At 36.4% G+C, this 27,589-nt stretch overlaps 1 protein-coding gene across 1 annotated transcript in view; it reads right to left on the bottom strand.

Moving 5' to 3' along the window:
* Positions 1–22,820, bottom strand: part of LOC139742107 (uncharacterized) — a 28,007-nt gene extending 5,187 nt beyond the window's left edge. The window contains exons 1-5 of the mRNA XM_071652677.1: positions 22,731–22,820; positions 20,290–20,466; positions 11,225–11,380; positions 9,939–10,106; positions 8,513–8,680 (exon numbers count right to left, since the gene is read on the bottom strand). Of these exons, the coding sequence (XP_071508778.1) occupies positions 8,513–8,680; positions 9,939–10,106; positions 11,225–11,380; positions 20,290–20,466; positions 22,731–22,820 (759 nt within the window). The remainder of the gene's footprint in view (positions 1–8,512; positions 8,681–9,938; positions 10,107–11,224; positions 11,381–20,289; positions 20,467–22,730) is intronic.
* Between the last annotated feature and the right edge of the window lie 4,769 nt (positions 22,821–27,589).

Here is a 27,589-nt window from a genome sequence, read left to right as displayed (position 1 = left end):
TTGAATTTTCTTTATTCTTTCTTTATATCGTTTGTAATCATGTGACATCACAAGCTATAGTAGTCTTTTCATCCAGCCGTGACTGAGCAGAAACTTCAAAAATTCATAACTTTTCAACGGATTGTCCGATTTTGCTCAAACTGTCACTGATGTGTTCTACTAATATTGCTGCATTCGCTCAACCCATATGTCTATGAAGGTGAACTTGTCCTTTAACACGCATGCTTGCACGGCACATATACCTTACACTTGCTCGGTCACGAGCAATAATTTACATTCTTTTTATGGACAAAAATGTCTTCAGAAAACTTTGTCGTTTGACTATAGACTCCTCGATCGATAATATGCAGGCATTTTCCAAAATGAACACGTCTCTTTGCGTGCACTAGTCAAGTAGAACGTTGGGTTACTTTTCGAGAAGTGACTGAGGAAAAGCAAAATTATGGAGCTAGTGAATGTACTGATTTTCGTTGCAAATTTGTCGTATGGTGAATGTTGTTGCGGAGCACGGGAGGAGCGCATGTGTCTTCAACTCCTGTCTGTCTATGCAGTTGTGAGTGCCAGCTACGTTTGTAATGTTCGTTTACATGTGGCAAGTCGGTACTGGTACATGTATTTTCATGTTTAATCACTCCCCAAATGATCAGTCTTCTTTGCAAATTAAGCAGAGAATGCGATTAGCCGTGGAAAATTTGACATTCATAATTTCTTCAAGTGTTATATCTGCGATAAATGTGGGTAAAAATTAGATTAGAACAAAATTATTTACCCATTTATGCGGAGAGGCAACCCGATTATCAGGTAAATTTAATGTGCACTGGAACTGACTTTGACATTACTACCCAATTAAACGGAGTACCAATTAAAGCGATACCCGATTACGCGGAGAGTAATGTATTAACTTTGAGACATTGTAAAAGTAAAATGTGAAATTAGAAAAATAAATAGTAATTTAGTGTTCAAAGCTTCATGCCACTACGTACTTTCCAGCACCGGTACTTTACATTATGCACGTATAGAATAGCACAGCATACACACACGTAAAGCACTGCTGGTAGGGGTGTCAGAATTTCATGCCATAGTATACATTTAACATTCGAGGTAACTTTGCTTTCAGACTAGTTGTCACAAACTTAATAGCTGTGAAGTCAATTATATATGATAGAGTCCATTCCTACAAAACGTTTGTAGAGCTCAAACTCAACACCCTAGCAGTATTTAACGCACAGTAAATAAAAGTAAACGCGTCACGTGGGACTTCATAAAAAACTCGTAATTTCTCTGGTTTCTCTGCCTTTTTTCATTCGCTCTCGTTTTCGGCTTTTCATCCCTGATCCTTTTCACTGGATGTTTTGTAATGTCACTGAATTCACTTTCATTTTCCTTCATTGCTTGATCCAAATATGAAAGCCGAAAGCCAACATCTATTGTTTACAGATAAAGTCAGTAGACAATGGTAGAGGGTCAAGTCAATACTGCTCTCTGATTGGCCAATTTCTCTATGATGTCATTGGAGTGGATGTAGTACCTTTTGAAACCGAACAGTTTTATACACTTTCTGGTTGGAAATTCAGCTTTTCGTTAGTACAAGTGTAAAGAGGTCCTAAAAATGAGTACATCAAACCGAAAAAGGTGTTTTGATGAAAAATGGAGGTAGTATACCTTTTGCAACTGAGCTTGGCTATATTTGATGAAACGCTTACACGCTTGCTCACACGTATGGAACAGATGTATGGGACCACCGTCTTCTCCCATTTTTTTTTTTTTTTTTTGCCCCTCAACATGGCTTGATGACGTTATTGGAACCTCGTCCTACATGTTAAATTTATGGAGGCCATTTATGAATGGAGAGATGGCCTAACTAGGACAATTTTGGGCAGTTTCATCCAAGGGGCTTACAACAGTATTATGTTTTCTATGGCGGCAATCTTCAACTCAACATGGTGGCCTATATAATGATCCACAATTAGGAAGCAGCTGTACTGGAACGTTGGACACCACAAGCATGTGCATTCTTGAAAATTTCCTGCTTCTACAATAATGGCAACCTGGGATATGGGTAAAAACGCTATGGCGGCCGTTTTGGATTTCAGATTGGCAACCTACAAACTGCATCAAAACAATCCACAGTATCAGAAAAAGACATATCAGATTGTCTGACAACACAACCATGCATTTTGCACCGAACTTGAAGATACTAGTATGGGTCAAAATACGGTTTGCTATGGCGGCCATTTTAAAATTCAAAATTGCGGCTGAAGACGTGGTTGGTCTTTGGGGAATTAAAACTCCAAAAGTGACAAAATCAGCAAACACACACACACACACACACACAAATCAATTTTAGCACACACACACACATAAAAAAAACCCTCCTCACGGGATTACACAATAGCCTCTACTATATCTCGTGATCTTTTTGCATATGGAAATCTCTAGTCTAAAATACTTGCACACCAACATGGCGTGACGTGAATGATTTATGTCGCCGGCATAATTCATTCACGTCATGTGCAAGGCGCGCTCGCTATGGAGACGCACCTTGACCTAATAAGATTTAGCAAAATACATTCCAAGGCCATAACATTACACCTTTATTTCACTTGCACTATAAAGTGATGAACATTTCTGTTTAGGATGTTCTAAACACATTACACACATACAACCACTATGCTATTGCAACTTTTCTTCACTCCTTTATTGTACAGAATTCTGACATTGCATTTTACGCTTCGATGAAAAATGCAACAAAGAAGTCGTATGGTTATCTTCAGAGAGTGAAGGTAAGACATAGTGCAGATACTCTTGGCGTACGCCTGTGATGCAGCAGCCGAGATGACGGGTCCTCCAGTGTGTATCATTGATTTCAGCTTTTCAGGACAGGAGCATGGTGAAAAATATTACGAAATGCTATGGTCACACTATGAATTGGCTTTGAAATGTCTCGCTCTTTCAGTGTAAGGAAAATACGACTAGACTCTTCAACGTGACTTATTGGTTCCAGGTATACAATATTGTAGGATGATTTAATGTAACCTGTTATGAACACTGAATGTTACAAGAGAACTATACATTCTATCACTATACTCTTGTTAACGCAAGGGGAAACAACACTCAAGCATGAGGATTCTATGAATTCCATATTTTGAGAGCCTACACAAATTAGATGTAATAATAACAAAATATCTAATACATTGTGTAATAATGTAACAGACTTTTTCGAGAAAATAAGCCAATGTTACAGACTGGAAGGAGAAGAAAAAAGAATATGTCTATTATGTTCACACAAATTACCTTTAAACCTGAAGGATCTTGATCTAACGCTCCCTTTTTTAAGTATTAAAAGTTTGACAGTTAATTCATAATTAACGCAATAGATAAGTGTTTTTTTCTTTTTCTTTGATTAGAAAAGATGTTTTTAATAACATACACCTTCATTATTTCTAGTATTGAAATCCGATAAAACGAAAGTCTGTTATTTGGTCTTCTCTCTGATATTAGATTACAGGAGAAAAGAGACGATTAGAGAATAATACCTGTGTTCCTGAAGATGCTGCATCGAGGGCAAAATAAAACTCGTCTGATATCTTGACATCCTGAAGCTGCAGACTTTGAAGGCGTGGCATCGAACAGATACTCTTGGCGTAGGCCTGTGATGCAGCAGGCGAGATGACGGGTCCTCCAATGTGTGTCATTGCTTGGAGCTTTGCCGAAACGGATAAGGTCGAAAATTATATGAAATGATACGGTATCATGGGTAAGAAGAAATAGATAAAACTCATTTTGACAAAACCTACTCAAACGAATTCAAAGGAATGAACAAACCTGATACTACGACAGTTAATAGAGTACAGAGTTTATGGATTGAAAAGATCCTTATCTCGATAGGATGAAATTAATGTACTTAAAATACAAATTTGCAGGCCCTGACGTTATTCTTTTATTTCATTTACATCACAAAGCAATGAACACTTCTTGTCGTGTGTCCTGAAAACATTACACACCTGATATTTTCATGTAATTGCATGTTTTCTTCATCCTCTGTTTGATAACTACTCTGATTTTTAATTTATTGTTATTAGGTATTTTTGTCTTCCTTGAAAAATGCAATTAAGAAAAGAGAAAACACGATACCCTTGCTGCTGATGCTGACGCCTTGAGGGCAACAAAGAAGTCGTCTGGTATGTTGACATTAGTGATCTTCAGAGAGTGAAGGTGTGACATAGTGCAGATACTCTTGGCGTACGCCTGTGATGCAGCAGCCGAGATGACGGGTCCTCCGGTGTGTATCATTGATTTCAGCTTTTCAGGACATGAGCATGGTGAAAAATATTACGAAATGCTATGGTCACACTATGAATTGGTTTTGAAATGTCTCGCTCTTTCAGTGTAAGGAAAATACGACTAGACTCTTCAACGTGACTTATTGGTTCCAGGTATACAATATTGTAGGATGATTTAATGTAACCTGTTATGAACACTGAATGTTACAAGAGAACTATACATTCTATCACTATACTCTTGTTAACGCAAGGGGAAACAACACTCAAGCATGAGGATTCTATGAATTCCATATTTTGAGAGCCTACACAAATTAGATGTAATAATAACAAAATATCTAATACATTGTGTAATAATGTAACAGACTTTTTCGAGAAAATAAGCCAATGTTACAGACTGGAAGGAGAAGAAAAAAGAATATGTCTATTATGTTCACACAAATTACCTTTAAACCTGAAGGATCTTGATCTAATGCTCCCTTTTTTAAGTATTAAAAGTTTGACAGTTAATTCATAATTAACGCAATAGATAAGTGTTTTTTTTCTTTTTCTTTGATTAGAAAAGATGTTTTTAATAACATACACCTTCATTATTTCTAGTATTGAAATCCGATAAAACGAAAGTCTGTTATTTGGTCTTCTCTCTGATATTAGATTACAGGAGAAAAGAGACGATTAGAGAATAATACCTGTGTTCCTGAAGATGCTGCATCGAGGGCAAAATAAAACTCGTCTGATATCTTGACATCCTGAAGCTGCAGACTTTGAAGGTGTGGCATCGAACAGATACTCTTGGCGTAGGCCTGTGATGCAGCAGGCGAGATGACGGGTCCTTCAATGTGTGTCATAGCTTGGAGCTTTGCCGAAACGAAGAAAGGCGAAAATGATATAATATCATTTAGTATTATTGGATGGGAGGAATAAAAAACTCATTCTTGTCAAAACCTGCTCAAACGAAGGAGAGGAACGGACAAGCCTGAAAGTATAACGGTTAGAGTACAGAACTTTTAGACTGAAAAATAGGATGAAAGATATGACAAAGTACTATAGTCAGACTTTCCAGTGACTTTGTAATGATTCGTATTTTAAATAAAAAAAAAACAACAACAAACAAACAAACAAACAACAAAACAAAGAACTGCTAGGCACTCCAGCATGACGGATTCGTTCCCGGTATCCAATTAAGTAGAAGGGTATAAGGTGACAAGGTATGAATATTGAATGAAACGAGGGCACTATTTATACTTTCATCTTATTTTTCTTGCAAAAGGACGGATAATAAAGCGTAGCATGATACAGATGTCAAGAGGATATAATACAATCACTTTACATGAATTTTGTTTCAAACGCAAATATTTCTAGAGGGCATTTAGGAACATGCTATAATATTGATTGGTGAATTAGTAATAACGCAAAATAAAGTTGTGTGGTTAACATTTTTACGCTTATACTGATATGATTATAGGGTTATGCCAGTTTCTCCTATTCAAGCTTTAATAGAGATTAATACTGGAATTTTTGTTTTGTGTACTAGGTATACCTCAACCATTTGTGACCGTGCACCTCAAAACGAACATAAAGTCGCACACACTGATTTTGTGTGAGGACTGAAAATAAGTGAAATGGGTCAACCTTGCCGAACTTGACTTTTTCATATTTTCTGAAAGAGCGGGTCTTCTTTTACATTATGCTAAAATTTGGTATCATAAAACGGGCAGGAAAGTGTGGTTTTTTTTTTAGCGGTTTATCTCGAACATTTTTGGTAGAATAGTGTGATTAGGTGTGTCTTTAGAACTCTAATAACTTTTGAAAAGATGGTGCTACTGCTTTGAAAGTTGAAATTATGGACAGATTGTGCTAATGAGGCATGCTTAATTTCAGTTTAATCTAATAATTCCTTCATTGCTGTTACTCTGGTGGTTTACTTCCTGTTTTTGTCCCATTCATCGCACAGCCAGTACGGTTTGGTAAAGGGTAAGCGCTTGAATAGACACTGTACTTCAGAGCCTCTTTTCTCAGTTCACACTTTTCCTGAGTTCGTGCTTTCTTTCCAATATTTAGATAGGTTAGGAGAGTCCATTTGATTTGAATTATACAACATTTTAACCCTAAAAAGGCCGGGGGGGGGGGGTTGAATCAACCCCCCTCGACGTTTTTCGCGACTACTCCGCCGCGCGAAATTTTTTGACCGCGCCGTTCGCTGACTTTTTACTTTCAAGTCTCGCGCAACTTTTGACACCATTTTTGCGAAAATCATGCGTACCGTTACGACGCTGCATAACGTTTTATACATGCCTGTCAGACCGAAAATGGCTCAAAAACGTGATTTTGTGTATAAAGTCTAAGCAAATGGAGTTTTCTCTTCTTATTCATAAAGATATGATTATTTTCACTTTTATAGGCTGAAACTAATCAATTTTAGCATAATTATGCTTGATATAGGTTCTGTCATAAATTTTGCCAAAAAAAATGATAAAACAGAAGGTCGAAAAAACAACGAAATACATAAGAAATTCATAAAACAATAGAATACATAAGAAATTGATTTTGATACCAAATTTTTTTTCAAGTACATTGTTAGGAATGCTGCACAGAATGTCTTCACCAAAAATTAGGATTCTAGGAGCTTTAATTTCTGATTTAGAGCAAAATGTATGATTTTATGCATATATTAGCATAATTAATTATTATGACGAAAATTTCCATTTCTTTTCGTATAGCTTGGTAGATTACGCCGCAGGTAATGCACGTGCCAAATTTCATGGCGATTGCGCAATCGACGGCCGAGATCTGGGGGGGAGGGGGTTGAATCAACCCCTCCCCGGCCACAGAACACCCAAAAAAGCCCGGCCTGGTTAGGGTTAAAGCTTAAAGTCTGCTCTTTTAGAATATGGTCTTAACTAAAAATCCATGTCTGGCGACTTTTCGTTTGTTTTGAGGTGCAGGGTCACATTTATACCTTCATTTTAAAGAATGATAAAACAATTCTGTATTAAAGACAACCTTGTAATTCCAGTCATTTTTCATTCTAGTCAAATCGGTCGACATGAATATCTCCTCTTTGGTCCACTATACGATATTATAGTGGAAAATAACGAATACAAAATAAAATACCCTTGCTGCTGATCGTGATGCCTTGAGGGCGAGAAAGAAATCGTCCGCTATGCAGACTTCCTTTAGATCCAGAGTCTTAAGGTTTGGCACGGTGCAGACACTCTTGGCGTAGGCACACACACACACTCACACAGAGTACACATTATGGAATAAGAGCCCGACCGATTGACATGGAGGCTTTTCACACTGCTCATTCTAAAGACATTATCAATGATTATGTAATATCATGGTCACATAACTTTACTAAACTTTGAACAAAACTACCTAAACCACAAGTAAAAATCCATGAATTCAGAGTCTTAATGTTTGGCATGTAACAGGTGCTTTTTTACACAATCCTTAGGGCACCAAGAGGTAGATCATGAAAATGAAGATTTATGGATTGTAGCTGTGAAGCAAAGGGGGGGGGGGGGTGGGTGATGTGCAACGTAGATAAAAACACCCATTACTTTGATAACTTAAGATGATATTGCCTCAATAAACTTTTCCATTCAATTTTGTACATGAAATCTTCACTAGGTTTCAAAAAACAAACAGACAACAATCCTATTGAACAAACAACTACCATCCACATTGGTCAGAGTATAGTACATGTATCATCATTCTAACTATGGAGTGACGCCTACATGCCTACAGGTATAACGGAAAGGCGGTTATTTATGTTTCATGAGATATATGAAACTATGACATTATACATTAATCGATTTTCATAAGGACTTATCACCATTATCCTTACTTTGTAGAATTGATATGACATTTACAGTGGCAATAACGTAGCAATGACACCTAATAACATTATGCACGACGTTGATTTACTAGTGAAATTATTTCTACGGAATGATTATTGAGAGACTATGCCAATATACCATCGAACGAATCGATTTTTGTATGAGTTCACCAAGGAACCGTTTTTTTGTTATGATACCTCGGCATGTTACCACTTTAATTATTGAAACTCTTAATTAGTTTCTCTTTCAACGACTCGTTATTATTTTTGTCTTTTAATTACAGGCAACCGTTGCATGCATTGTGTAGTTTTATTCTTAGGGAAAAACAAATATCTGCTTCACTCTCCGTTATCATCCTGGAGAAAAAAAAGATAACGCATTGTAACATACCCTTGCTCCTGATGCTGATCCGGCGAGAGTGAGGTAGAAATCGTCTGTGATGCTGACTTCCTCTAGCTCCAGAGTCTTAAGGTCTGGCATGCTGCAAATACTCTTGGCGTAGGCCTCTGATGCAGCAGCCGAGAAGTCATGTCCTCCAGAGTGTTTGATTGATTCCAGCTGTGCAGTACAGGAGGGTGAGAAATAAAATGAAATATTAAGGGAAGAATATACAGTTGGAATATAATACCTCGATGTTTTTATCCCTTCTTCCCTCCCACACACAAAACACGAACCACACACAACACCCACATAAAGAGTACATTATAACGGAATAAGGGTCCCGACCGGTTGTCATTGAAGCTTTTAACAGTGTTCATTCTAAAGGCATCATGTAACATTGTGGTCACAAAACTGTAAGTTTGAACAAATCAACCAACTAAACCACAAGTAAAAATCCATGAATTCAGATTCATAATGTTTGGCATGTAACAGGTGTTTTTTTTTTCCAACACAAACCTTGGCGGCATGGAGAGGTAGATCATAAAATGAAGCCTAATGGATTATAGCCGTCCTGCGAAGGGGGGGGGGGGGGGGGTGATGTAAAACGCAGACAAAAAAAAAAAAAAAAAAACCACACCCATCACTTCAGGAAGTTGGTAAAATGACATTGCCTCAATAAAGTCTTCCATTTGATTTTACACATACAATCTTCACCCAGTTTCTTTAAAAAAAATTCATTTCCAGTGAAGAGACCACTACCATCCACATTAATTCTAGAGTAGTACATGTATCATCTAAGGAGTGACGCCGATAGGTATATAGGAAAGGCAGTTATCTGTGTTTCGTGGGATGTATGAAACTATATGACATTGTAGTCTAATCGATCTTCATAAGAACTTACCACCATCACCATTGCTTTGTAGAATGATGTGACATTTAGAGGGGTAATGAATGTCGCAATGGCACATATTATGCAAGTTGTTGATTTATTGTGCTATGACTTTTACGGGATAATTATAGTGAGACTATTGCATTAGGCCTATACCATCGAACGAATCGATTTTCGTATGAGTTCACCCAATAATCATTACTTTATTACACCTAATAACATTATGCACGACGTTGATTTACTAGTGAAATTATTTCTACGGAATGATTATTGAGAGACTATGCCAATATACCATCGAACGAATCGATTTTTGTAAGAGTTCACCAAGGAACCGTTTTTTTTTTTGTTATGATACCTCGGCATGTTACCACTTTAATTATTGAAACTCTTAATTAGTTTCTCTTTCAACGACTCGTTATCATTTTTTTTTTAAATTACAGGCAACCGTTGCATGCATTGTGTAGTTTTATTCTTAGGGCAAACAAATATCTGCTTCACTCTCCGTTATCATCCTGGAGAAAAAAAAGATAACGCATTGTAACATACCCTTGCTCCTGATGCTGATCCGGCGAGAGTGAGGTAGAAATCGTCTGTGATGCTGACTTCCTCTAGCTCCAGAGTCTTAAGGTCTGGCATGCTGCAAATACTCTTGGCGTAGGCCTCTGATGCAGCAGCCGAGAAGTCATGTCTTCCAGAGTGTTTGATTGATTCCAGCTGTGCAGTACAGGAGGGTGAGAAATAAAATATACAGTTGGAATGTAATACCTCGATGTTTTTATCCCTTCTTCCCTCCCACACACACAAACACGAACACACATACATACATACACAACACACACACACACACACACACACACACACTCACACATATTACATATTATGAAATAAGGAGCCCGACCGATTGACATGGAGACTTTTAACACTGTTCATTCTAAAGACATTATCAATGATTATGTAACATCATGGTCACATAACTCTAACTTCGAATAAAAACAACAACCTAAACCACAAGTAAAAATCCATGAATTTAGATTCTTAATCTTTGGCATGTAACAGGCGCCTCTTTACACAAACTTGGCGGCTCCGGGAGGTAGATCATGAAAATAAAGACTTGTGAATTGTAGCTGTGTAGCGAAGGGGAAGGGGGGGGGGGTGATGTGAAACATGAAAACACTCATCACTTTAGTAAGTACATAAAATTACATCGCCTCAATACAGTCTTCCATTTAATTTTGCGCATAAAATCTTTGCTAGGTTTCTGAAAAAAAAGAGAGAAAAAATATAAATTAATCCTATGAAACAAACCACTACCATCCACATTGGTCAGAGCAGTACATCAACAAATGACGCCTAAAGGTATAAAAGAAAAGCCACTATTTGTGTTTCATGGGATATATGAGACTATGACACCATCGACTAATCGATTTTCATAGAGATTTACCACCATCATCATTGCTTTGTAGAATTGATGTGACATATACAATCGTAATAACACATAATGACACCTAATAGCATTATCCAAGACGTTGGTTTATATGTGCTATGATTTTAACGGGATTATTTTTGTGAGACTATGCCAGTATACCATTGCATAAATTGATTATGCGTTAACCTAGGAATCATTGCTTTGATATAATTATAACAGATTAAACCTTAGCATGTTTTGACTGTTATTGTTGAAGCTCTTAGTTTCTCTTTCGACTACTTATTATCATCACTATGCTATTTTTTTGTTACTATGGAAAACAACTAATATCTGCTCTTTGATCCTTTCTCGGTTATTATCGGGGGGGGGGGGGGAGGGGAGGAGGCATTAACGCATCGTACGATACCCTTGCTCCTGATGCTGATTCGGCGAGAGCGATGTAGAAATCGTCTGCGACAGTGGCATCCTGTAGCTCCAGAGTCTTAAGGTTTGGCATAGTGCAGATGATTTCTGCAAAGGCTCTTGATGCAGCAGCCGAAATTGTAGATACTTCTATTGATAGCTATTTAGCACCACAAGGGGATGTAGAAATACGTGAAATGAAAGTATAAGCATTCAAATTGAAATGAAAGCACTGTATATCTTTTATCCCTTCACATCCCCTTTCATAAAACAATGATGTAGACATAAAACATTAAATAGAAGTCATAAATTATTTTCAAAACGGCTGGAATTCTTTGATACAATAAAAAAACCCAAAAGATACTTGCATACTATACGTATTTCTTCGGTTGACTGTCCATACAATTATTGTCTCGTAATGTGGAAACGAAATCTGATGTCACATGTTACCCTTTCAATGAAACTGAGTTGAATGACTTCTGTGACATTTGCCCCGATCTCTTTAAAGACAAAGTGATGTGAAATAATTGGAGAAGCACAAAGAAAGAAACAAACAGAGAAACCTGAAATACCGATCTTTGTCCCACCCCTGAAGGAGAAGGAGCAGCCCGAAACATGTAGGTTATCTTTCCTGGAGAAGAAAAAGAAACCTGTCTGATGCATGCCCACTGAAGAGTACGAACATGTGGTATTGCCCAGATGAATTGGACGAAGGCCTGCCATGTCGCAGCCGAGGTTTCAGATCCTTTCCGTTGATATAGTGAGTCGTGCTGTGCAAAATCGTAGAGCAGGGAATCTCCCTATTATATTTGTAATGCATAGAGCAGTGTTAAAAGTGTACTTTATTTGTCATAACAAATAACAAAATTTAATTTCCGAGAACTGTACTAAAGTAAACATAACACACTATAAAATCACTCTTTCAATCAATTCAATGTCACTGCAGATCGAGATGATTAGTTTAATGAAACGGCATTTGGGCTATTCATGCATTTGGCGGTATTTCTAATCTACTAAATTACATTAAACATGTTTTTAGTTACGAACGTGATGCACTTTAATGCGCACCCTACGCACATATATCATGGGAACTATAAGTCCTGTAACTATAAGAACTACAAAGTCCTACTACAAAGTCCTACAAATGCATATCAAATCAAAATTCCACTCATGAAAACGAAAAAAAAAAACCAAACAAACAAACTAGAAATGTCGCTATGGCGACTGATGCCTCCGCCATAATGCATGATTCTCCCAATAGGCGTATAGTACAATGTCTTCACAATGTGTGATCCATGACAGTTTCACATAACTGGCAAAATATTGAAATGACAGGTATGTCAGAAATGTCTTGAACTGGGTTTGCTTTAATATTCTAAGAGTGCAGGTACACATATTTGGGGAATTGAGAATTTTTACTTGAATTCTGACAGACCTTTTTATAAGTGTATGCATTGAGTAATTTCCAAGGTATGAAGAAAGAGTGTAATGACGGTACAAAATTGATATTTTTTTTTTTTTGGGGGGGGGGGGCATTGAAACCTGGCCTTTGACCCTTAACCTTTGACCTTTGACCTTCTGGCTGGAAATTTCCCAGAGAATCTCCTAGGTAATGCATGTATTAAGTTTTGAGACTAATGATGCAAGCATTGCATATACTTGTATATGAGGGAAATAGTAAAATTTTGAGATGACCTTGACCTTTGACTCCTGAGTATTGACCCATGACCCCTAAATTCCCTAGATAATCCCTGCCAGTCAGTACATGCGTATGTACCATGTTCCACGAAGATACATTGAACCATTTGCGAGAAAAGTGATATTGCAACATTTTCAAACGGACGGACGTACGGACGGACGGACATCCCGAAAACATAATGCCTCCGGCACCACTTCGTGGCGGAGGCATAAAAATTGCATACATGTACTTTCAATTGTCATTCTATGGCCGTGTAGCAACAAACTTACAGTCACAGATTTATTGGGACAGTTTGTTATTATTGACAAGAAAACTATGATTATAAAGTCAAGAAAGGTGGTATACATGTGGGATATATAAGACACACACAAACACATGTCATGTTTGCATGTTAACCCTATAAAGCCCAAGGGGGGGGGGGGATATTGTGCCCCCTACCAGATTTTTATTTGCCACTCCTTCGCCCTTGATCAAATTTCAATCAAATTTGGTGACTTTTCCTAAAATCTTATTGCAAACATTTTGATGTATAATACAGCTAGATTTGATGTTGCTGGGTGCCATGGCAACCATAAACTGACAACCATGTCAGTCAGATTTTGCATCTCTTTTCTGTTCCCATTTGTGACCCGCTACAACAAATGGATCCGAAAGTCGGGGTAGGACAATTTTTCGAAAATGGGATGACATTATTCCCTTACTCTTCTACTTTAATTTCATATATGTGACCCAGCACCAGATTCTGAAAGAACAGACTCTAAGCTTTAAAATGATGTGTAACTCAATTCAAATGGACTCTCCTAACCTATATAAATATTGGAAAGAAAGCACATACTCAGGAAAAGTGTGAACTGAGAAAAGAGGCTCTGAAATACAGTGTGTAGTCAAGCGCTTAAAGGACAAGTTCACCTTCATAAACATAAGGATTGAGAGAATGTAGCAATATTAGTAGAACACATCATTGAAAGTTTGAGGAAAATCAGACAATCCGTTCAAAAGTTATGAATTTTTGAAGTTTTTGTGCAGTAACCGCTGGATGAGAAGACTACTGCAGTGTGTAAATAACTTAGATGTCACATGCGTACAACAATATAAGGAAAATATAAAGAGGATTTCACAAAATTTCATCTTTTGAAAAAAATACACATTCCCCCGACTCGTTACCGACAAATGTTATGGGTAATGTTATTCCCCCTGCCTTTAGAAAGAGGCAAGTCAAGTGCTCTTTTATTATGCGAAAAAAGTGAAAATATGTTGAATTTTCTTTACATTTTCTTTATACTGTTGTACGCATATGACTCACAAGCTGTAGTAGTCTCCTCATCCAGCGGTTCCAACACAAAAATTTTAAAAATTCATAACTTTTGCATCGATTGTCCAATTTTCCTCAAACTTTCACTGATGTGTTCTACTAATATTGCTGCATTCTCTCAATCCTTATGTTTATGAAGGTGAACTTGTCCTTTAATCTTTACCAAGCCGTGCTGCCTGTGCGATGAACGGGACAAAAAACAGAAAGTAAACCACCGGAGTAACAATAATGAAGGGATTATCAAGTTGAGCTGAAATTGAGCATGCCTTATTAACACACTCTGTCCATAATTGATATCAACTTTCAAAGTGGTATAGCGTCGTCATTTTAAAAGTTATTAGAGTTGAAAGTGAAGATAGTGTACAAGGTTTCTCATAAATGAAAATTGGACACTAAAGACACATCTTATCACAATATTCTACCAAAAATGTTCGAGATAAACTGCTAAAAACACACTTTCCTGACCGTTTTATGATCCCAAATTTTAACACAATGTAGCAGAAAACTTGCTCTTTCAGAAAATATGAAAAAGTCAAGATCAGCTAAGTTGACCAATTTCACCTATTTTCAGTCCACACGCAAAATCAGTATGTGCGACTTTTTGTTCGTTTTATGATGCACCGTCACATATAGCACAAGTTATATAATAAAGGTACTTGGTTGCAGAGATATCGATGATTTTATTAGCAAATGTCAAGTGGTTGTAGTGGAGCGGCATAGCCGAACAATTGTGCATTTTGTGATAAAAGCACCAAATTTCGTACACAGGTTGACAATCACGTTCAGATTAAATTTAGATATTGGGCCATCGTAAATAGTGCCCTCAACGTCCATGGCGGCCATTTTTCAAAATGGCTGCCATAAATGCCATGTTTTCGTAAAACTTGCTAAGTTTAGGAGAGAAAGGTCAATAAGATTTTGGTTACAAATGGGAAATTACATTAAAAATAAATCTAGATATCAGGCTATCGGAAATAGCGCCCTCAACGGCCTTGGCAGCCATTTTTGAAAATGGCCACCATAAATGTCATTTTTTTCAAAATATTTGTTAACTTCAGAAGGGAAAGCCAGTAAGATTTGCAAACAAGTGGGAAATTACATTCAAAATGAATTTGAATATTTGGCCATTGTTAATGACGCCCTCAACGTCCATGACAGACATTTTTCAAAATGGCTGTCTTATGTGCCACTTTTTCGATGATTTTGCAAATTTCAGATGGGAAAAATTAATAAAATTTTTCCCATAAATGTTAATTACATTCAAAATAAATCGAGATATTGGGCGATTGGAAATTGCCCCCTCAACGGCCATGGTAGCCACTTTTTAAAAATGGCCGCCATAAATGCCATTTTATGTTAAAGAATGCAAATTTCAGAATTTTTTTTTTTTGCAAACATCCGAGAAATTACATCCAATTTAAATCCAGATATTGGGCAATTGAAAATTGCGCTCTCAGTGGCTATGGCAGTCATTTTTTTTTTTTTTTAATGGGCACCATAAGTGCCACTTTTTCATTTAAAAAAAATGCTAATTTCAAAAGGAAAAGTCAATTAAATTTTGGTTGTAAATGGGAAATGACATTTAAAATAAATCTCGATATTGGGCCATCGGAATTTGCGCCCTCAACGGTCATGACAGCCATTTTTCAAAATGGCCGCCATAAATGCTATTTTCGAAAAGATTTACTAAAATCAGAAGGGAAAGCCAACGATTTTGCAAACAGGTGGGAAATTACATTCAAAAGTAAACTTACTGGGCCATTGCAAATTTCCCCCTCAATGGCCATTCCAGCCATTTTTTGGCCATTCTGAATGTCTTTTTTCGTCAAGTGTTGCAGACGTCAATCAGAATTTCCGCAAGGGTGAAAAATTACATTCAAAGTGAATTTGATAATAGGCTATCCAAAAGTGCACCCTCAACAGCCATAGCAGCCAAGTTTCAAAACAGCTGCCATGGATGCACCCCCCCTTTTTTCAATAAGACTTTGAAAACAAGTTGAAAATTATGCTCAAAAATAAACTTAAGTATAAGGTCTTCTTAGAAGGCGCCCTAAAGGGCCATGCTCACCGCCATGGATGTCTGCTTCTTTCTTTTCTTTTTGAAAGATTTGCTAATTTCAGAGAGAAAATCAATGAAATTTGTAAATTGTATTATGTTAAAAATTATATTCAAAAGGAAATAATATATGAGGTCATTACAAATGGCACCATCAACGACCATGGCAGCCATTTTCCAAATGGCCACTATAGATGCTATTTGTTTTTTGAAAATATGATAATGCCAGAAGAAGACAATAGAATTTCTTGTGCAAATTGACAAAAGACATTCAAGTAAATTCAAGTTTGAATTTGAATTTCAATTTGAAATGAAGATATTGAGCCACCATTTAAACATCGTCCCCAGCGGCTATGGCAGCTCTTTGTCAAAATGGCTTTCACACACTCCTTGCTTTTTCCATAAGGAGAAAGCAATAGCATACTGCTAAACAGCCATTATATCTAATGCTATCTGGTGTTCAAAGAAATTTAAATTAAAAAAAAAAGGTCTCATTGATGGGTTAGTTCTAAAATTCATGTTTTCAGTTTGGTTCTTATTGCAGTATTTTGCGTGTGACAGCTAACAGTATGGATATCAAAGGTATGTGTTTTTATGGAAGCACAGCAAGTAGATTAACTTTTTTCGTAAAATGAAAGGCCTTTTTTTCGTATCTGTCTTAAGAATATTTAGGAAGTTACATTTTAGAATAGATACGCATCATATTTCAGATTCTTTGATGTCGCTGTGAGTATTCTACTGTCTTCTCCTTCTGAAGTTAAGCAAATTTTCAAGACAAAAAAAGAAGAAGAGTGTATTGTAGCCAATTTGACAAATAGCTGAAATAACCATTGAGAACACAGCTCTGTTTATGATTGCTCAATGTTTAAACTTCTTTGTATGTAATTGTGAACTTGTGCAAAAAAAAAAATGTTTATTTTCTTCTTCCGGCATTAGGACATCTAAAAGAAAAATGGCATCTATGACATCCATTTTGGTAAAGGGCTGCAATTACCGTTATTAGCAATTTTTTTTTCTTCATGAAAATTTGCGAAGAAACAATTTGTAGAGTTAATGCAATCTAGATATATTGTTTGATTTTAAACATGATTTTTTAATTTATGAACACATTTGTTTGCTTTTCTTTCTGAAATTACCATTTTTTTAAAAACAAAATGATTATGACAATGGCAGTCATTTTGGAATATAGCTGCCATGGCTTTTGAGAGCAGTATTATAATAATCTAATACAAATATTTATTTCAAACATAATTTTTAAATTGTGTGCAAAATCTTGTTGACTTTGCCTTTTGTGAAAAAAGGAAATAAAAAATAATGGAATCCATGATGGCCATTTCGAAAAATGGCTGCAGTGGCCATAGGGGGCGCTATTTACAATAATGTAATAAGTAGCTCAAGATATATTTCAAACGACATTTTTTAATTGAGTGCAAGATCTTATTGACTTTTCCTTCTGGAATAAGTAAATTCAGAGAAAAAGGTGGTATTTATGGCAGCCAATTATAAACATGGTCGCCATTGGCGTTGAGGGCGCAATTTTCGATGGCCCAACATCTAAATTTGTTTCAAATGTTATATCCCACTCGTTTGCAAAATCTTATTGATTTTCCCTTCTGAAATTTGTAAAATTTTACGAAAACTGGCATTTAAAGCGGCCATTTTGAGAAATCCCTGCCATGGCCGTTGAGGGCGCAATTTGCGATGGCCCAATATCTGAATTTATTTTGAATACTATTTCCGACATGTTTGCAAAATCTTATTGATTTTCCCTTATGAAATTTGATAATTTTTAGGAAAAATGGCATTTATGGCAGCCATTTTGAAAAAAATGGCTGCTATGGCCGTTGAGGGCGCTATTCACCATGGCTCAATATCTGAATTCATTTTTTAATATTATTTCCCAGTCGTTTACAAAATCTTACAGACTTTCCCTTCTGAAATTTTTAATTTTTTGCAAAAAATGGTATTTATGGCGGCCATTTTGAAAAATGGCTGCCATGGCCGTTGAGGGCACTATTTGCGGTGGCTCAATATCTAAATTTATTTTGAATGTTATTTCCCACTCGTTTGCTAAGTCTTATTGATTTTCCCTTCTGAAATTTGTAAATTTTTACGAAAAATGGCATTTATGGCGGCCATTTTGAAAAATGGCTGCCATGGCCGCTGAGGGCGGTATTTACAATGGCCCAATATGTGAATTTATTTCAAATGTCATAGTCAACGTGTGTGCGATATTTGTCTGAAAGTTTTCCTTCTGAAGCTATCATGATAAAGGGAAGGCGAGACAGTTTTCACCGCTTGACAATTATAGAAGGTATGCTCCTAGCGACCTCCGAGATGTTCATTCAAGCTTAGCGCCAGCAGTCTGCGCACGACCAATCAGTACTCAAGATGCCACCCACTGGCCAATAAGATCACTCCCTCATTGATCAAAACTGGTCAAAACATTCGGATTTCTTATTTTGACATAATTTTGTAGTCTTATGTTTTGTCTATCATCTGCCGAAATTTAGAAGCTAAATGATCAAAGGAAAGGCAAGAAGATTTTGTTGGCCTTGATTTTCCAACTTTCAACGTAACAGGAACTTGACTGATTAAGATTTGGATTTAGCGCCGCAGCTAGACTCCGCCCCCTAGCATATGACTTCAAACTCGATTTTTTCGGCTCAGCCGTCAGCGACTTTAGGATCCTTTTGTTGTAGCGAGTCACATTTTATTTAACAGTAATTACCGTGTATGAAATCGGTGTTTCTTAGCTGAAATTTGTTGAAGGAGCAAAATTTGAATTAATTATGGTCCTGGAAAATTATTCTTATTGTTTCCTTTATTTCTATGTGACAAAGGCATGAAACAATAGATATAATAGAGATAAATGAAAACAATAATATTTTCTAAAGATTGCTCGTCTATTTTGTGTTACATCGTATTTTGATTCCTTCACTCAAGTTATACCTCTAATATCATTAGTTTATCATATAATCAATCTGCAATCTTAAAATTCCACTATTATGCAAATATGAAATGTAATAACTGTACACGTATCTGTCCCAAACATTTCATCTCAGGTCTCATAATGTATTTCTTTATGTTGATATGAATAGCGCCCCCATGTGGTGACCTTGAGAAATTTCAACCATAAAAAATGATAAGACCCCACTCTCTCATCATTTATGGCAAATATGAAAATGATTGGTCGTTAATAAGAGGTATATAATGGGGATAAAGAAATTATACAGAAAATCATGTTTTTAGCATATTCCCTATGTATTTCTTAATATTTTGGTAAAAAGCGCCCTCCATGTATGACCTTGAGAAAATTCAAATGTACGGTCATGTAGAATATGAGGTAGTCTACCCATGTGCCAAATACGACGATGATACATCAAAAAGTTATATGGGCGTCCGAAGGGTCAAAATAGGTTGGGCTTAATAGGGTTAAATCCGTGTCGTTAGTTCTACGGTGCATATACATTCATCTTGTATTTCCATTCTGTGCACCTTAATTTATGTTTATAATATTTATTTCGTTATCACTCCCTGAATGTGTTACGACAAAAAAAAAAAGTTAAGAAGACAAATCTGACAAAAGATGAAAGCTTCTACAAATCCACCATCCTATTAAATCATAATATGCCACAATCTTTTATACAGACACCCTAATCTCTCTCTCTCTCTCTGTCTCTGTTAAAATATATATTATGGAGATCATAAAAAGGAAAAATGCATATAAATCCGACTTTTGCAATATCCATTACAGGTTTCTAGAATTTTATCCTTTTGAAAAAAATAATCTGCGCATGGAAGTAGAACTAAAGGCGTAGAATCTTACATTATTACTGTTTTATTCAATGTTGGTAACACCTTTTTTGAGCAGTTGTAATCAACTTTATCATAGCTTTTCTTTTGTTTTAATCGTACAAATATTGGACATGTCTGGTGTTCCCCTGTAAACTAGCACCAAGCAAACACACACTAACACACACACACATAATAATGGTATACCCAGCCTTGACTATTTTCTCCACAAAAAGAGACACAGATATCGCCTGCAATGATGATATTCCGCAGCTCCAGATTCTGAAGCTTTGGCATGGTGGAGATACTCTGAGCGTAGGCCTGTAATGCAGCAGCCGAGATGGAAGGTCCTCCACAGCCACTCTCGTGTCTGATTGACTCCAGCTATTGGAGAATCGTAGGTACATGTAATATGAAACAGGTGTTAATTATGAATACGATTTAGTTTGTTAGTCGGAAAGAAGCCGAAGTGGTGCGCACGAGATCCTTATATATATATATATATATATATATATATATATATATATATATATATGTATATGAATATATAAGTTATATATATATAATTGAATGTATAAATATATTTATAATTGAGACAATAATGAAGACAGTGGATGTCGCATGATGCCGGCTCGTGGTAGTAGGCAGGAGGGTCCTTATACCACCGGACCCTGCTCTTGCCTAAGATGCAACACCGTACACACACCTTCCCTCCCGTTATCACATGATCGCGGCTCTCGTCCCACCACTTGCAGACAACCACAAGACAACCCAAGAAACACACACACGTCTGCCTAGTATATTACTACATTAAATTCAGTTATGACATGTTCACTTCTTTTTATTATATTTCATTGTATAATATGCCTGTATGTAAATGCATTTTTATATATTTACTGACTGTAATATATTGTTTAATGTCTTCATGGTCTTTTGGTTTATTGCTTAATATGTTGCTAAGTATGCTCTGAAGCTGTTCACTCATGCTGAAACTGTACTCAGTGTACATGTTTTATGTTCATTACTCCATATGATCTGTTATGCTCAAAACATCTATTCCATTTTGGTACAGTTTATATCTCAAAAGAGACAATAAAGCTGACGAAGACCTGAGGTCGAAAGCTAATTCTACTACGAGCCAGCAACGTGTTGTCTTCTGTCCTCTGTCTTCTGTTCTCATTGTCTCGATTATATTCTTCCAAAGATGACAGAGGCTCACGGTGAAAGTATCAGCATCATCATCCCACTACCATCCATATATATATATATATATATATATATGAAGAGTTTTATCGCAAAACGATCTTACTCCATTTTTGTTAAGCTGAGATATTTGTGATTAAAGCTGCTCAAAAAAAGTAATAAAAAATACAGGATATCTTTAATCATAAATTCTAGAATATTAATTGTAATGTGAAAAGCGAGGTATTACTGGAAATGTTTAATCTTGCTTTTGTTTGACGATGGACTTAGTTTGAAATGTGTAAAAATGACATATATATATATATATATATATATATATATATGTGACCGTGCACCTCAAAACGAACATAAAGTCGCACACACTGATTTTGCGCGAGGACTGAAAATAAGTGAAATGGGTCAACCTAGCCGAACTTGACTTTTTCACATTTTCTGAAAGAGCGGGTCTTCTTTTACATTATGCAAATTTTGGTATCATAAAACGGGCAGGAAAGTGTGTTTTTTTAGCAGTTTATCTCGAACATTTTGGTAGAATAGTGTGATTAGGTGTGTCTTTAGAATCCCTTTTTCATTGCTGAAAAATCTTGTCCACACTCTTCACTTTTAACTCTAATAACTTTTGAAAGGATAGTGCTACTGCTTTGAAAGTTGGCATTGATTATGGACAGAATGTGTTAATGAGGCATGCTTAATTTCCATTTAATGTGATAATCCCTTCATTGTTGTTACTCTGGTGGTTTACTTCCTGTTTTTTTGTCCCATTCATCGCACAGCCAGCACGGTTTGGCAAAGATTTAGCGCTTGAATAGACACTGTACTTCAGAGCCTCCTTTCTCAGTTCACACTTTTCCTGAGTGTGTGCTTTCTTTCCAATACTTAGATAGGTTAGGAGAGCCCATTTGATTTGAGTTATACATCATTTTTAAGCTTAAAGTCTGTTCTTTCAGAATATGGTCTTAACTAAAAATTCATGTCTGGCGTCTGTTTGTTTATTTTGAGGTGCAGGGTCACATATATATATATATATTTCACTAATCAAATAACAATCCCTCCTGACACACATACAAACTTACCAATTACATAATTATGCATGAGGAATTGGACAGCTTGCAATACTCCTCATTATGAAACTAATTTGTACGGGATAATTGTGTGACTTTGTCTGTACCACACAATCGATTTTCCCATATCACGGAATCATTGCTTTGTTATTACAAATCAAACCTCAGCATGCCATGGCTTTAGTCATTGAAACACTTAGTTTCTTTTGGAATGACGGATTTCCTTTTTTCATTAGAGTCAACCACATCATGTATTGCGAAGTTCCCCTACCTTTGGAAAACAAATATTTGCCCTTTTTTTATTCTCCGTTAATCCGAGAGAGAGAGAGAGAGAGAGAGAGAGAGAGAGAAAGAAACCAAAACAATAAATGCATCGTACGATACCTTTGCTCGTGATGCTGATTCGGCGAGAGCGAAGTAGAAATCGTCTGCGATAGTGGCATACTCTAGCTCCAGAGTCTTGAGGTTTGGCATGGTGCAGATGATTTCTGCAAAGGCTCTTGGTGCAGCAGCCGAAATTGTAGATGATATTTTTAGCTATACAGCATCACAGGAGGACGTAAAAGTATACGTAAAATTAGAGTATTAGTATTCAGATTGGTGAAAAACACTGTGCATCTTTTTTTTTAATCCATTCCCATCCATCAATATCCATCTTTTTCAATAAAGGATATCATGTAGCATTTCAAAATGAACAAGAAAATCATAGATTTCTCCTTTCTAAAATAGCTGGTTCTCTTTGATAAAGATTAATTTCCTCGAAAAATATTGTTACGTTATTTTTTTTGGTTGACTGTCCACACAATAATGCAATGCCGCAATAGGATGTCACATGTTGCACTTTCAATCAAACTGAGTTGAACGATTTCTGGGACATTTATCCCAATCTACTGAAAGACAAAATTATGTTAAGTTGTAGAAACATAGAGAACTAAAGGACAAGTTCACCTTCATAGACATGTGGGTTGAGTGAATGCAGCAGTGATAGTAGAACACGTCAGTGAGAGTTTGAGGAAAATCGGACAATCCTTTCAAAAGTTATGAATTTTTGAAGTTTCTGCTCAGTCACGGCTGCATGAAAAGACTAAAATAGCCTGTCATGTCACATGAGTACAACGACATAAAGAAAGAATAAAGAAAAATCAACATAATATTTCCATTTTTTTCGCATAACAAAAGAACACTCGACTTCTCTCTTTCAGAAGGCAGGGGGAATAATATTACTCTTAACATACATCAGTAATAAGTGAAAGAAATGCGTACTTTATTAAAAAAGTAAAGTTTTGTGAAATTCTCTTTATTGTTCGTTATATCGTTGTACGCATGTGACATCATACACTGTAGTAGTCTTCTCATCCAGCAGTGTCTGCACAGCCACTTAAAAAATTCATAACTTTTGAAGGGATTGTCCGATTTTCCTCAAACTTTCAGTGATGTGTTCTACTAATATTGCTGCATTCTTTCAATCCTTATGTATAATTATGAAGGTGGACTTGTCCTTAAAGAAACAATGTTGTGATACCCGTATTTCTTCCGCATCCTCGTCTGATGAAAGAGACTCAGCAAGAAACTTGTCGCGATCGATATATACCCGTTCACATGTCTGGAAATGTGGTATTGCGCAGATGAATTGGACGAAGGCCTGCCATGTCGCAGCAGGGTTGTCAGATCCTCTCAGTTCATTTTTGCGCTGTGCAAAATCGTACAACGAGGAGTATCCATGTTATCCTCGTAATACACAAAGCAGTGTTTTAAGTGCACCTTCTTTGCCATAACAAATGGCATAATTTCCCCTTTTCCGAGCACTATATGGAAGTCAAAAAATTATAAGGCACACTCTGCCCTCGGGCACTAACTATGTCACTGCAGATCGAGATAAAATGAAACCACATTTTTGGCTAATATTGCAGTTGACGGTATCTTTAATCTACTGTGTTGCATTAAACAACATGCATTAGTTATAAACATGATGCTTTTTAATAGATACCCTTTACATATACATGATGCGAACTTAAGTTCTGCAAACGCATATCAAAACGAGATTCCACTCAGGAAAACAACCAAAAGAATACATACAGTACATGAAGTTCCATCTGTCATTCCATGGCCGCGTAGCAACAAACTAGAAGTCATGGATCTATAAGGAAAAACTTTAATACTGTTTTTTTTTAATGTTGATAGCATTTCGACACCTTTTTTATCATAGATTTTTTTTTAATCGTACAAATATCTGACATGTCTGGTGTTTCCCTGTAAATTAACACCAAGCAAACACACACACACACACACACACACACTCACACATACAGAATGATTTATCCAGGCTTCATCAAATATTGTATACAGGGAGACACAGATATCGCCTGCTATGATGACATTCTTCAGCACCAGATCCCGAAGGTTTGGCATGGTTGAGATACTCCGAGTGTAGGCCTGTAATGCAGCAGCCGAGATGGGAGGTCCTTCACAGTGTCTGATCGACTCCAGCTATTGTAGAATCGTAGGTACATGCAATATGAAACAGGAATTAACTAGAATTATCACTGAAGGTGATCAATACCCCCGCCCCTAGTGTTGCTTTAAAGTATGTGATGTCATGAGGGCAATGACGTTAATACCAAGGTTGTGCACTTGTCGAATTGAAAACAGAATAATTTTAGTTTACTGTACAATTAGAGAGTTGACACTGAGTTCCACAAGGTTTGGGGTAAAAAGTGTGGTTACCATGGCAATGCATTATCTGATACAAACACAAGGGACATTTTGCGTAACTACACTTAAAGACCATAATGCACACCAAATATGAATTTCATAGCTTAAATGATTTATTTTGATGAAAAAATGAGTGGTTACCATGGCAACACATTTTCCTTAAACTTACACATTGGTGTCTTGCAAAACTACACTTCTAGATCATGATACATACTAAATCTGACTTTCAATGCTTGAATAATAGAAAAGTTATTCGATCTACAAGGTTTTGGTAAAATTGTGGTTACCATGGCAACGGTTTGTGTGACAAACACAAAAATTATGTGTTCCACATTTATACCTCAGTGCCATAATGCCTACCAAATTTCGTTTCAATTGCTTGAAAACTGAGGAAGAAGTTCACTCCACAGGGTTTTAAAAAAATGCGGTTACCATTGCAACGCGTTGTCTGATGCAAATACAAAGGATATTTTGCAAAACTACACGTAAAGAGCATCATACACACCACATTTCACCTCCATAGCTTAAATGTTTCAATTTGATACATAATGAGTGATTACCATGGCAACACATTTTTCTTATAATAAGACATTGGTGTGTTGCATAACTACACATCCCAATCATCATTCATACTAAATTTGACCTTAATTGCTTGAATGATGTGGAAGTTATTCAATCCACAAGGTTTTGGTAAAATTATGGTTATCATGACAACGCTTTGTCCGAGAAACACAAAAAATTAGTGTCACATCTATGCCTCAAGGCCATAATGCCTACCAAATTTGATTTCAATTGCTTCAAAACTGTGGAAGTTGTTCACTCCACAAGATTTCGAAGAAAACATGCGGTTATCATGGCAACGCTTTGTCAAGAACAAATACAAAGAGTGTCTGGCATAACTACACCTATAGATCATCATAGATACCAATTTTGAAATTGATTGCTTAAATACTATGGAAGTTATTCAATCCACAAGGTTTTGGTAAAATAATGGTTACCATGGCAACGCATTGTCCGACAAACACACACAAAAAAAACATGTCTTTCACATCTATACCTCAATATCCTCATTTACACTAAGTTTCATTTAAATTGCTTCAAAACTGTAGGAGTTCGCGATGCAAGATTTTGCAACAGACCGACCGACAGACCATCCGCCCGACCGCCCGCCCGCCCGACCAACATCACGTTGCTTCCTATATACCCCCTCCACACTATACGTGTGGCGGGGATATAATTATGAATTCGATTTCGTTTGTTAGTCGGAAAGAAGCTAACGTGGTGAGCACGCTCTCTCTCTCTCTCTCACCCTCTCTCTCTCTCTCTTGTATATATATATATGAAAAGTTTGTTCGCAAAACCAATAAGTCCATTTTTGAAGAGTTTGAAGTACGGTCACTGTCATATAGTACAAAATAATACCTTATAAATGATATATTGGTCACACAAAAAAAAAGGTAAATTGTTGACGTTATGGTAAAAAAAAAAGCAAAAATTTTCTTATTATTCTTTTTGTTTTTTCTTGACCTTTAATCGCAAATATCTCCATTTGGGAAATATGGACTTATCGTTCTTTGCGAACAAAGTCTTCATATATACAGACATATATAGACTCAACCAAAAAAGTAAGTTCCCCCTAGCATTTTTCGATATATCTAAAAAAATATTTTACCGATTTTCATAATTCAAACGGAAATGGATAGGGAACTTTATCACTCATAACATGAATGACATATCATTGCCACCAGATATCATTATTGGTGTGAAAAATGCATTTCATGTCAAAATAAATGGGAAAAAAAGTTGCACATTAGTGATTTGCACTGACTTTTACACAAAATATTAATAATCAAACATGATCTTTGACCTCTCCAGTCAGCTGAAACTTTGCTCTAAGTTTCCTTGTGGCATTTGGGCGAAACCCCTAGTCTCCTGGCCACCTCCTTAACCAGAACCCCAGCTTCAAGGGAACCTGTAGCTCTCCCTCCTTCAAAATTTTGCAGACGCGACAGGATCTACAATTGCCATAAGCACATTAATGTGATCACCCAAATTTGAATTAAATAGCTCATGGACCAACATTTTCATATTGAAAAGGCCTATTGTTTAAAAAGTATGCATAACATATGTTCAATAGGGAAGTACATTGTACCTGAACAATTTCCTGAGAATTACATTACAATTTTAAAAGGTCATTTGCTAACTTGCATAGGAAATGTACGCAATATGCTTCACATAATCTTAAGTGCAACTTTTTCCCCATGGATTTTGACATAAAATGCCTTTTTTTCACACCTGTAATAATATCTGCAGGTGGCAATGATATGCTATCAATGTTATGAGTAATAAAATTCCATATCCATTCCCGTTTGAATTATGAAAATCGGTAGAATACTATTTGAGATATATGCAAATATGCTATATTAACATATTTATAATTGAGACAATAGTGAAGACAGTAGATGTCACATGGTGCCGGCTCGTGGTAGTAGGCAAGAATAGGGTCTTTGATACCATCGGACCCTGCTCTT

Source organism: Diadema antillarum, unplaced genomic scaffold, assembly GCF_040938485.1.
Source record: "Diadema antillarum isolate AM-2024a unplaced genomic scaffold, OU_Dant_1.0 seq00000980_RagTag, whole genome shotgun sequence".
NCBI classification, from domain to species: Eukaryota; Metazoa; Echinodermata; class Echinoidea; order Diadematoida; family Diadematidae; genus Diadema; species Diadema antillarum.
The sequence above is the reverse complement of the archived record's forward strand: the minus strand, read 5'-3'. Positions and strand labels throughout refer to the sequence as shown.